Source organism: Candoia aspera, chromosome 9, assembly GCF_035149785.1.
Source record: "Candoia aspera isolate rCanAsp1 chromosome 9, rCanAsp1.hap2, whole genome shotgun sequence".
NCBI classification, from domain to species: Eukaryota; Metazoa; Chordata; class Lepidosauria; order Squamata; family Boidae; genus Candoia; species Candoia aspera.
The window spans coordinates 27,161,053-27,172,015 of NC_086161.1; the positions used below are offsets into that span (position 1 = coordinate 27,161,053).

Sequence of the window (10,963 nt, forward strand, 5' to 3'; positions counted from 1 at the left end):
CCGGCGCGCCGTTCTGTCGTCACGAGGGCACGCGCCGCGCAGGGCGCCCCTGCAGGCGGGCGGCGGGACTGCAGGCCTGGCTGAGCCCGGCTTCCCCCACGTGGGCCCGGCCGGCCCCGCCGCCATGCAGGCGCGCGAGAGTGGGGGAGAGGGAGAGGGGGAGGGCCGGCGGGCGAGCGCGGAAACGGCCGCTGGGCCAGGCCGTCGGAGGGCTCCTCCCCCGGGGCCGGGCCGGGCGCGCTTCCGGAGGCCGAGGCGGAGGGCGCGGGCCCCGATGGACGCGGGGCGCTGCCAGCCGGGCGGGCGCCTGGACATGAGCCACGGCTTCGTGCGGCACATTCGGCGCAACCAGATCGCCAGGTCCGGGCTCCTGCGGGCAGGCCTCGCCACCCCTGCTGGGCAGGAGGGACCCGCCCTCTCCCCGCCGCCGGCCCCCCGGGAAGGGGGCCCTGCCTCTCCGCCTCCTCCCTGAGTTCTCGGGCGGGCGGGGGGGTCTCCCGGAGGGGCCGCTCCCACCTCCTCTTCTTTTCGCCCAGGGACGACTACGACCGCGAGGTGAAGCAAGCCAAGGAGAAGCTGCGGAGGAGGCACACCCCGGCCCCTCCCCGGCCCAGGAGGCCCGACCAGCAGGTCTACCATCCCTGCCGGAGAAGTGAGTGCGGCCCCCCGCCTGCCTCGGCGGGAGCCCGCGGGGGCCGCTGCTGACCCCTCCTTTGCGCCCCTCTCTGCTTTCCAGGTCAGGCTGAAGCCCCCCTCGGCCGCGAGTTCGAGGGGTCCAGCGAGAGCAGCTCCAGCACTGAGCGGGACCCCCGCGGACCTGCCCTTTTCTGCCTGGAATACGAGGCTGACGGTGGCCAGGTGACCTCGGTGGTTGTGTACCAGGTAGGTGGCCTGAGGAGAGAGATTCCGCTGCTCGAGGGCTACCGGGCGAAGAAGGATGGAAGGATCTGCTCTCCTCCCGCTGTCTCGGGCCAAAAACTCAGTGTTGGCTTTAGCGCTATTTGAACAGACCTGGACTAAACTGTAGCTGTTTCCCTCCCTGGTTTTCCATGTTGTTCTCTTGCTCTTCTGGAGGTGCTGCAAAAATTGCACTTTTCTGATCTTCTGTGCAATTACAGAGCCCGTCTTCTTTTGCCTGCCTTGCCATCTTTTGGTACAAGCATTCTGTCATCCTTATCAGGTCTGGTTAAAGTCCACTTAGTTTTTGATCACTTTATTGCATTGTTATTGCTCCAATTTTTTATTTGGACTTAAAAAAAAAAGGAAAATAGCTTGAATGAGCAAATGATGGAAAGGCTACTTTGTTGGTTTCCACCAACCAGGATTTCAGGTCCGCTGCTTGGGATTTGGGAGCAACTCAACAGACATCAATCTTAGTAACCCTTGAGGGTCTGATGCTCCACAAACCTGTTTATTCTTTTAATTTTTTTTTTATTGAGTTTAAAGCAAAGATAAAAACTACAAAAAAAACCTACAGAAAGAAAAGAGAAAAAGTGAAAAACACAAGAAAAAAGAATTTTGAAAGTTACATAGAAAGGTGACTTCCGACTTTCAACAGGAAGAATATACAGCAATTTCCATAATCAATCCCTTACTCTAAAACCAAGATCACATTTCTATAAATGCTTCCATTACCACATACAGAAATCCCTAATGCAACTGCTCTTTCCCTTTATATAAAGAAGGTACATATTTATATAAATTTCTAAATCAACTTCCCTCCCCATAAAACAATGTTAATTTAATTATTTCCTTCCCACCACTATTCTATATATTTCTGTCCACTATAATAAAAATCAAATTATAAAAACATATAAACTGTCTACCTTTATAATTAATAATACTACAGCAGTCTTAATCCTATGAAACATAAAAAAAACAAACATTTCTTTTTAAACCTTATGAATACCTTATAAGTTTTACAAATCAAACAGACCTTAAGAAAAATCAAATCTAAATCCAAATCGTTAAAGAGAAATGAAACCATAATAGCCTCATTATCCAATTACACATTCTTAATTTTTGAAGAGGAACTGAGGAGCCTTATGATGGTGAAAGAAGAAAGTGCAAAAGCTGGCTTGCAGCTAAACCTCAAAAAAACCAAGATTATGGCAACCAGCTTGATTGATAACTGGCAAATAGAGGGAGAAAATGTAGAAGCAGTGAAAGACTTTGTATTCCTAGGTGCAAAGATTACTGCAGACGCTGACTGCAGTCAGGAAATCAGAAGACGCTTAATCCTTGGGAGAAGAGCAATGACAAATCTCGATAAAATAGTTAAGAGCAGAGACATCACACTGACAACAAAGGCCCGCATAGTTAAAGCAATGGTGTTCCCTGTAGTAACATATGGCTGTGAGAGCTAGACCATAAGGAAGGCTGAGCGAAGGAAGATTGATGCTTTTGAACTGTGGTGTTGGAGGAAAATTCTGGGAGTGCCTTGGACTGCAAGAAGATCCAACCAGTCCATCCTCCAGGAAATAAAGCCAGACTGCTCACTTGAGGGAATGATATTAAAGGCAAAACTGAAATACTTTGGCCACATAATGAGAAGACAGGACACCCTGGAGAAGATGCTGATGCTAGGGAGAGTGGAAGGCAAAAGGAAGAGGGGCCGACCAAGGGCAAGATGGATGGATGATATTCTAGAGGTGACGGACTCGTCCCTGGGGGAGCTGGGGGTGTTGACGACCGACAGGAAGCTCTGGCGTGGGCTGGTCCATGAAGTCACGAAGAGTCGGAAGCGACTAAACGAATAAACAATAATTTTGAAGGTGAAAGGTCCCCTGTGCAAGCACTGAGTCATGTCTGACCCTTTGGGGGGACACTGCTTTCACGATGGGAGACCAGGGTGGTTTGCCATTGCCTTCCCCAGCAAGCTGGGCACTCATTGTACTGACCTCGGAAGGGTGGAAGGCTGAGTCGACCTGAGCTGGCTACCTGAGAATCCAGCTTCCACTGGAATCGAACTCAGGTTGCGGGGAGAGTTTCGGCTGCAATACTGCTGCATACCACTCTGTGCCACATAAGGCTCTTATATTAATATATTAATTATATTAATACTATATAAATAATATATAATATATATATACTGTATATTATAAGTCTCACATTCTTAATTTTACCCCACCTCAAAGTAAACCAATGAATTTACGTATCTCCTATTACACCCAAGGCATTTTTTTTTGCAAAAGTCGAACAGCCCAACTGCCTCCCTTAAAAACTCAGACCTCCCAGCAAAATTTTTTTTGTAAAAAGCAAACAACCCAATTACCCCCCTTAACAACTGAAACTTGTCAGCAAAAATCTTTTTTTTCATAATCTCCCAGAAAGCCATAACAATCCCACATGTGATCTGCAACTCTGTAATCTGTCTGTTGTTTTAACTCATTTAGTACCAAAATGTAGTCGTCTGCTGGCATTATTTCAGTCTTACTGTCAGTAAAAAAACCTCCTTGTCAGAATCTCCATCTTCCTCCATAATATCTTCAGGCAGATGACACACTTTAGAAATAATCTCTTCCCCAATGTCCCGAATATTCTGCAGAATAGCTTGACGGCACTCAGAGAGAGTCTCTTTGAAAGTCTGCTTCAGCTCACAACAGAACGTTGCAAGAATCTTCTTGTAATCTTCCATTTTCAGGCAGTAAATTATGGTGCCCTCTAGATACTTATTCAGATAGGAGTTAATAAGTTAATACAAAGCTCTGAATGAATTTGAAACAGGAAAAAGTTGGAAATGAAACTGGCACAAAAAAAATAAGTTAGCAAGCAGTCCCAAAGAAATTGAACAGAAAACCAAAAATTCAAGACAACATCCAACCTGTAGGGAAATGTTCAATCCTTCAAATTAAAACAAAACAAAACAGGAAGGTAATTCTTTATTCTCAGTCCTTTTAATCCTTAAATGGGAAAACAAGCCAAAAATTAAAAATTAAATCCAGAAATAACAATAAGCACCAAGAGAGTTCACTTCTTTCTGTAAAAAGCCTCTCTTAAGGTACAAAAACTTAAAAAATAAAATTAGGTGTTTAAGAAGTGGGGTGGCAGGGCTTACTCTTCCTTTAGGGGGCTGCAGCACGACTCGGAAATGAAGTCCCAGCCTCCTGGCAGAGTCTTGCCGATTGATCATGCACACTGTCCATGATCTCCTAGCTGCAACTTGCCGTCTGGAGGACAAATGGGTCAATTCCAAGTGTTTTCCTTAATCTGGAAAAACACTCTGGGCTACAGGAGAAGCCAGCCTGGGCCGGGGAAAACTGCCCTGATGCCCGGAGCTTGTGGGCAAAGCTGCTCAGTCTGCCATATTCCCACTGGAAGCCCTGTTTATTCCTTTTTTAAAATGATCCTCTCAGTTGCCATTCCCACAACAGTTCAATTACACACTGTGCAAAAAAGAGTTTCCTTCAGGTGGCCCTGAATTTCTCTGCATGTCTTAGGATCTAGTCCAAGAGGACAGTTGTCGTAGAATCTTTGTGGGGAAAGTAACAGTATTTAGTTTGGAACATAGAGCAGTCATTTTACTAGTTCCTTTTTTCAAAACAAAGTTGGTAACAACAAGTACAAAAATACATTTCATAGATAACAATAAACCATAATTATTCTTTGATGAAAAAGAGGTTGTACCAGAGGCTTAAGATTGGATAGGGACAAAATTTACACTTTGAGCAAGTTACACTATGATCTTGTACCAGGTATGAATTGGTTTCCTTTACTTCAAAAGAACTTTATCGCAATAAATGCATATAGGATTGCAGGCAAAACTTGGGGAACTCAACAGCAGAGCACATGATTAAATTTATATTTTCATGGCAACTTCATGTTTTCAAGGCAGAAGCCTTGGCTAGGACAATCCCATCCTTAATGGCATTATGGGCATACTATTCAAACAGTTTTTGCAAAGATGTGGAATAAATATAAAATGGTTAAACAGTTAAATATAGAGAACTGTTCTTCTTGGCCTTGGTCTAGTCTAGTGGATCAAGGGTCAATGTGTACATTGCACGAAGCATTGCATGTAATCAGACTCATTCTGGAGTTTAGAGAAACCCACGCTGATCATGGCATACCAGAAGAATACCCTTGCAGCAGCTGTGCTTGATATAGAAATGTCAGTGATGGCAGGATGCTGGCTCCAGGCTACTTGCTGGAACGAGAGATCCGAAGGAATCACTACTACAGCACTGTTTGGTCTGTGCTGGTTGCCCGGGCAGCAGCCTGGTTCAGGGGTGAAAAGACAAGCTGCTCCTAGAGTGGATGTACTGAACTGGTTCTTGGGTGTCCTATCCTCCTTGATAGTCAGACCAGTTGTGGGCAGCGAAAGAGGAGGGCACCCGGCGTGAGCCGCAATGGCCAAAGGCAAATGTGTAGAAAAGTGGCTTTCCTCTGCCATTGCATCTGTGGAGACCGAGCTGCTTCTGGGTGAACTGGGTGAGCTCCCCTGTAAGCAGAGGGTTTTGTGGGTGAAATCACACAGATTCATGCTGAGCAATGCCAGGCTCTCAGGCTCCTCCTAAAATGATACATGGATTTGTGTGACACCCCCCCCATTAATGTAACAGTTCACTGGGGTTAAGATTGAGCAGGAAATCATGCCACTTAGTAAAACATATACCTACTTTCTTGATTTAGGCTTACCTGGACCAGCTTTACCAATGGATTGGTAAATTTCAGCTTTTTTCTTACTACTCACCAAAATCTCTCTTGTTTTGAAAGGCTAGAAATTTAAAATAACTGATAAAAATGCTGAACTTGTTCATTAATACCTTTCTAAGGCTGGCTTGGTGCTTGTCTCCTGAGGCTGCGGCGGATGCTCTTGTTCTCAGTAGTTGCTGTTGCTGGCCTGCTGGATTGCTCACTGACTTGTCCTTTTAGAGGGATTGTTTCTGCCAGGGATCCCTCAAATCATAAGTACTTGTCTTTGGGAGCATTCCCTGCAACCATCAAGACGACTTTGTGAAACAGTCGCTTAGGGAGCCATCACTAGCCCCAGCTGGTTTGGATAAATATTGGACAGTATCCTATACCCCTTATTTAACCTGGAGGAGGTGGTAGACCTCTTTTATGAAACAGGTTGCCTTGATCCTTAGGCACCCTAAAGAGAGACTCCTGAATCCCTCAGCAGCTTTGGGTGCCACTGACCATGACAATTTACTGAAATGTTTGGGGAGCAAGGGTGGGCGGGTACAACCCAAGAGTGGTATTGGAAACATCTGCTGTACTTGATCCCTTGGGAATTGTCCTGGGAAGGTCTTGTGCAGTTCCAGTCTGTCTCCCCTATAATTTCATACCTGTTAAAAACTGCTAGGAAGCATCATTCCTAGGTTTGAGCTGGTTTTCAGCATGCAATGATACTCAGGTTTACTTCTTTCTTGTACCCCCACACCCCAACACTGAAGCTAGACCAAATAGAGCTGTTCCTGATTTCAGAGATGGGTTTCAGGATTGGAGAGACAGTGTCTGTTCTGGGTGGGGTTGCACTATTTAAAAATAAGCCCACAGCTTAGGTCTGACATGATCTAGCACTGACCCATCACTGGCAAGGAGAGCCCTTCTTCAGCCTCAGTTGATAAAGCACCTGCTTTCTACTTGGAGGCAAAAGACTTGGCTTTGGAGACTCATAATCTCAAGACTGGACTATGGTGATAACAGTTGTGGGACAGCCCTTGAACATGGTTTGGATGCTGCAGCTGGCATTGTGACTCATGGGCCTCCTTGGGGTTCCGCTTGTTGAAGCAACTTCACAGGTTGTGAACTGTCTTCAGGGTTTCATTCATGATGGTGAAAAAAAGTTGCATACTCAAGCCACTTATATAGCATTGCATTCTTGAGTTCTTAAGACAGGATCCTTTTCTGGGTCCTGCCATTTCACATGGCCCATAAAATGTTATGGAAGGATTGGCCACTGGGGTTTGAAAAGCTGCTTTCTTACTGCATTTTAAGAGGAGCATTAAAGCATTTCTTTCCCTTTTAAATGCCATTGTCATGGCATTTAAAAACCAGTCAAATAATGTCTCTTAATTTTTAAAGGGAGTTGATGCTTTTACAGTACCTTTTAAGCCATTAAGAGAATGACACGTACATTTTCTAAATTATTAGTTTGGGACCAGCTTCCCTCATGCATCCGGTTCTGCATCACTGCTGAACATGTGGATGCCTCTTGGGAGTAGAGTCTTTTCAAAAACGGCACAAACTTGTGGAATATCCCCCCCAGACAATACTGGGGCCAAGTTGAGCTCTTTCAGGCCCTTCGCTAAAGACTGGTTATTTTAGGAAGCATTTGGGCAAAACTGATTTATTTGGCTCAACTGCTGCTGTGTCTTTTATTTCTTGACAGTAAACCAGTTTTTTTTTCCTGTTCAAGTTTTTATTCTACTGCCATATTTTGTTTTTTGCTTTTAATTATTCTTGCTTTAAAAAGCAGCAAGCAGGCCGTAAAGCGAGTTGCAGCCCCCATTTTGTGGCCAACAAACTGAAGTTTACACCAGTGAAGTTTGGTGGCAAAACCATCAATTTTCAGTTTCCTTCTACAAAGAGTGAAATGTATGTATGAAGCTCTGAGAAGTTTTAAGAGAGCGTGCTTTATATTCCAAGAAGGGCTGCCTGGCTGTATAAAGACACAGGAGCAGTTCTGCGCTGCCATCTGAGCAGCGCAAGAGGGATGTTGGGTGCTTACAGCTTATCTTGTGTGTCCTGATGGACCCTTCTGCGTCTTGATGCAGGACCACGACCCTGAAGAAGTGGTTGAGCAGATCTGTGCCCAGAATCAGCTGGAACCAGCTCTGCAGGAGGCCCTTCGGCAACGAGTGCAAGAGGAGTTGGAGAAGCGGCGAGTGAAGCGCTGAGGTCCTTGTAGAGAGATCCTTGCTGTTTATTGAATTGAGAAGTAATTTAGGGGAAATGGCGCTGCACCCACTTACCGGCACACAGGAGTGTCCTTTGGGAATTTCCACATGCCACTCCTACACAAGGGCATCATGAGGAGCAGTGGTGGAAGGAAGAAAACCCTGGTTGGGAACTACAGTTAATTCTTTGACAGATCTACCCCGAAAGAAGCCAGCCAGCCAAATGTCCTTGCTGGCACTGTATCTTCGTAGCCTAGCTGTCCCTTGTCAGACTGTGGTATGCTTAGACATCAGACCCAGGCAGATACAGTAGGATGTTACCAGCTGTCCTGCAGGTGAAAGATGCCTTTCCCAGGTGGCTGTCTTGTATTATGCTGAGGGTAGAGACAGCTGCTGGCAAGTTTGCTGTTGAGGGGAGCTGCTACCTTGTCTAAATGTACAGCTTTTCAGTGGTATCTTGTTTCTGGATCAGCTGGAAGGACCTTTCCTCCAGAAAGTGCAGACAATAGACCCCTCGGCTCACCCAGCGTTCACAGTGGTGCTTGGGATGGGAAGAAATGGGGCTCTGTCTGGCTCTCTTGGAGGCTGTTGCGTTGTGCTCCTCCTGCCAGGAAAGGTTCTCAGAAGTGTGGCACAGGGTTGTAAATAAATACAGAGAACTTGCTGTTTCATAGTAGTTCTTTGGTGCAGGAATTTGTTCTGAATGGTTGCACAGTTCTGTGAAAAACTATCTGGCCCCTTTCTGGTTTACTGAACTTTGTCAGGACTTAACAAAGCACTGATGTCCCTGTTCTTCCTGCCCAAAGCATGAGGCTCTCGGCCCATTAATGACACAGGCAGGAGGAGAAAGAGCCAGAATTGAGCCCTACTTCTCCTGTGAAAAGGACTTGCATTTACATTCTTTTTATTTTGGTAAATAATCCTAGTCAGAAACACACAACACATCAAGCTACAAACAAGCAACTATTTTATGGATTGGCCTGTGGAGGGAACCCAGGCATAGTTAAGGGCATCCAAACCCCGAGGAGTTTGGCAGGAGCTGCAGGATTGAGCTACTGCTGTCTGGGTGCTGCACAGATAACTCGGCGGGACTACAGTAGCTTTTTTCATTCTGAAACCTGAACTGGAACAGGTCTAAATAACCAGTTTCCTCCCAGACCATCTAGAGCTGAAAAACCAAGAATCATTCTCCAAAGAAGAGGTAGAGACCAAAACCCTGGGCTTTCCCAGAGCAAACAATGCTACTCCCCAGGGAGACAGACATACCCCAGGTGTCCCTGCCTCCGCGCCCGTCAGGCTGTGCCCGTTGGAGGAAGCAAAGTTACGTGGGCACTGAAAAGAAGTAGCTGTGCTGGTATGCGCACACGGGTGTCATGGACTGGGTTGTCTAGCCCCCTCCAGGGGGTCTCAACAGCTCTACCCATAACCTTGTTGCATCCCCCCACAACTGCTGGGAAGACCCTATTCAGTAATCCTCCCACCAGCCACTTTACTCCAGGGAAATCCTCCTCTTCCCTGCTTTACTGGGGAGGTGCCAGGTGGCGGTTTTCTTTCCTCCCTGACAGAGGACCCAATCACAGGCTTGACTCCTTTCCAGACTGAGAGTCACTGACTCGTTAGGAAGTTGTTCATATATCGAGGCTAAAGAAAACAGTTGAAAGGAAAACTAAGGGGTGCAGAACTACTCCAAAAGAGTAGGGTAGAATTTGGCCAACTGTCCTCAAGGCAAAGCCATCGCAACTCACATTGCAGTCCAAGAAACCAGGAATGCCCCGGCGAGGGGTAAATGCCCTGATCTCCCACCAGGTTTCTGGGTCAGGACCAGTCCTTGCCTGGCTTCAGCCAGGCCCAGGGCAGTGCTCTGAGGGACCCTAGAGCAAAATGGGGCTCTGCGCCTCTTTCTGAAAGCTGCTCTGGGAGGGAACCTTCCCACTCCTGACTGGTTTATTTCATTTTTATTCATTTACAGAAAGGCACGAGCTTTTGCCTCTTAATAAAATGTGCTAGAAAAAGTGCCTCCAGACCCCACCTGAGAGCTACCGGCTCTCTTCCTACAAGGCCTTCATTTCTGGGCATCGGAAGCTCTTGGGGCAGACTTCTTCCTAGTCACCGTATAAGACCCACAATAAATGCAAGGCCCACACGAAGAGTCCATTTGGAGTTGGGCGGTGCCTAAGTCACCATCTTCATTCCTGAGATTGCTTCTATACTCTTCCTTTTTGTTCCTATTGTCAATTCACGTCACCTCACAAAATGTGTCCCTCCGATTGCAGCCACTTAGAAGGTTGTGCAGTTTTCCCCAAACCTTTTATTTGGTTCTTTCATCACCACCATCCGCAACCGCCTAGGCAGTATCAGTTCGTACTTTCCGATACATGTGTTAGCGCTCTCATCCATAATTAAACCTACTCTTTCACTTCCGTGCATATTTTCATCCGCTTCACTCCACAAAACCTTCCTTCCGATCTAGCACATTTCCGGAGATACTGTGTATCCATTGCCTTCCCTCCCTTTTGTGTGTTCCTTCACGCTCTTTGCCACACATTCTTCTTGCATACAAAGATGCAACCCCCCATATGGTAACAGATGGGCCCACCAATATTGACCTCCACTGCCCACTGTGGCCTTGGTCAGCCAAGGCTTTTACATCATGCTTTTTAGTAAAATAAAAGTTACCCACCTGTCATTTCCCTCCAACAGTAAGGAAACAATACATTTTGGCCAGGCTGCCACAAATGTGACCAAAGCCCATTTCCACCTCTAGCACACGCCTGCGATTCTGGGCAAGCCCGGGTCAGTAAGCTGGAAAGCAGCTGGGAAAGCACCGTGGTGAGGCGCGGTGCGGACTAGGAGCAGGAAGCCCCGGAGGGGGAGGCCGCTCAGCTACAGGAACTCCGTGGGGAGCCCAACGTGCCTTAAAAGGTGGTTTTTGTGGGGAAAAACAGGAGCGAGCGCTACGTACTCCATCTGGAGCTCCTCTACAAAGAGGGAATGTAAGTCCAAGCGAAACATACGGATGCCGCCTAGCACCGGCCCTCAGAAGGCCCTTAAACCTAATTGCTGAATTCACTACCTGTTCCGAAAGCCGGTCACCTCTCGGCGGGGAAGGATTCACCCTC

The 10,963-nt window shown here is 46.9% G+C and overlaps 1 protein-coding gene across 1 annotated transcript; it reads left to right on the forward strand.

Annotated features, from left to right (window-relative positions):
- The first annotated feature begins 109 nt into the window (after nucleotides 1-109).
- C9H2orf68 (chromosome 9 C2orf68 homolog) lies at nucleotides 110-8,312 on the forward strand. Its single transcript, XM_063311477.1, has 4 exons — nucleotides 110-360; nucleotides 537-652; nucleotides 737-882; nucleotides 7,722-8,312. The coding sequence occupies exons 1-4, from the start codon at nucleotides 125-127 to the stop codon at nucleotides 7,842-7,844; spliced, it is 621 nt and encodes a 206-aa protein (XP_063167547.1). The 5' UTR covers nucleotides 110-124; the 3' UTR covers nucleotides 7,845-8,312.
- Nucleotides 8,313-10,963: the final 2,651 nt, after the last annotated feature.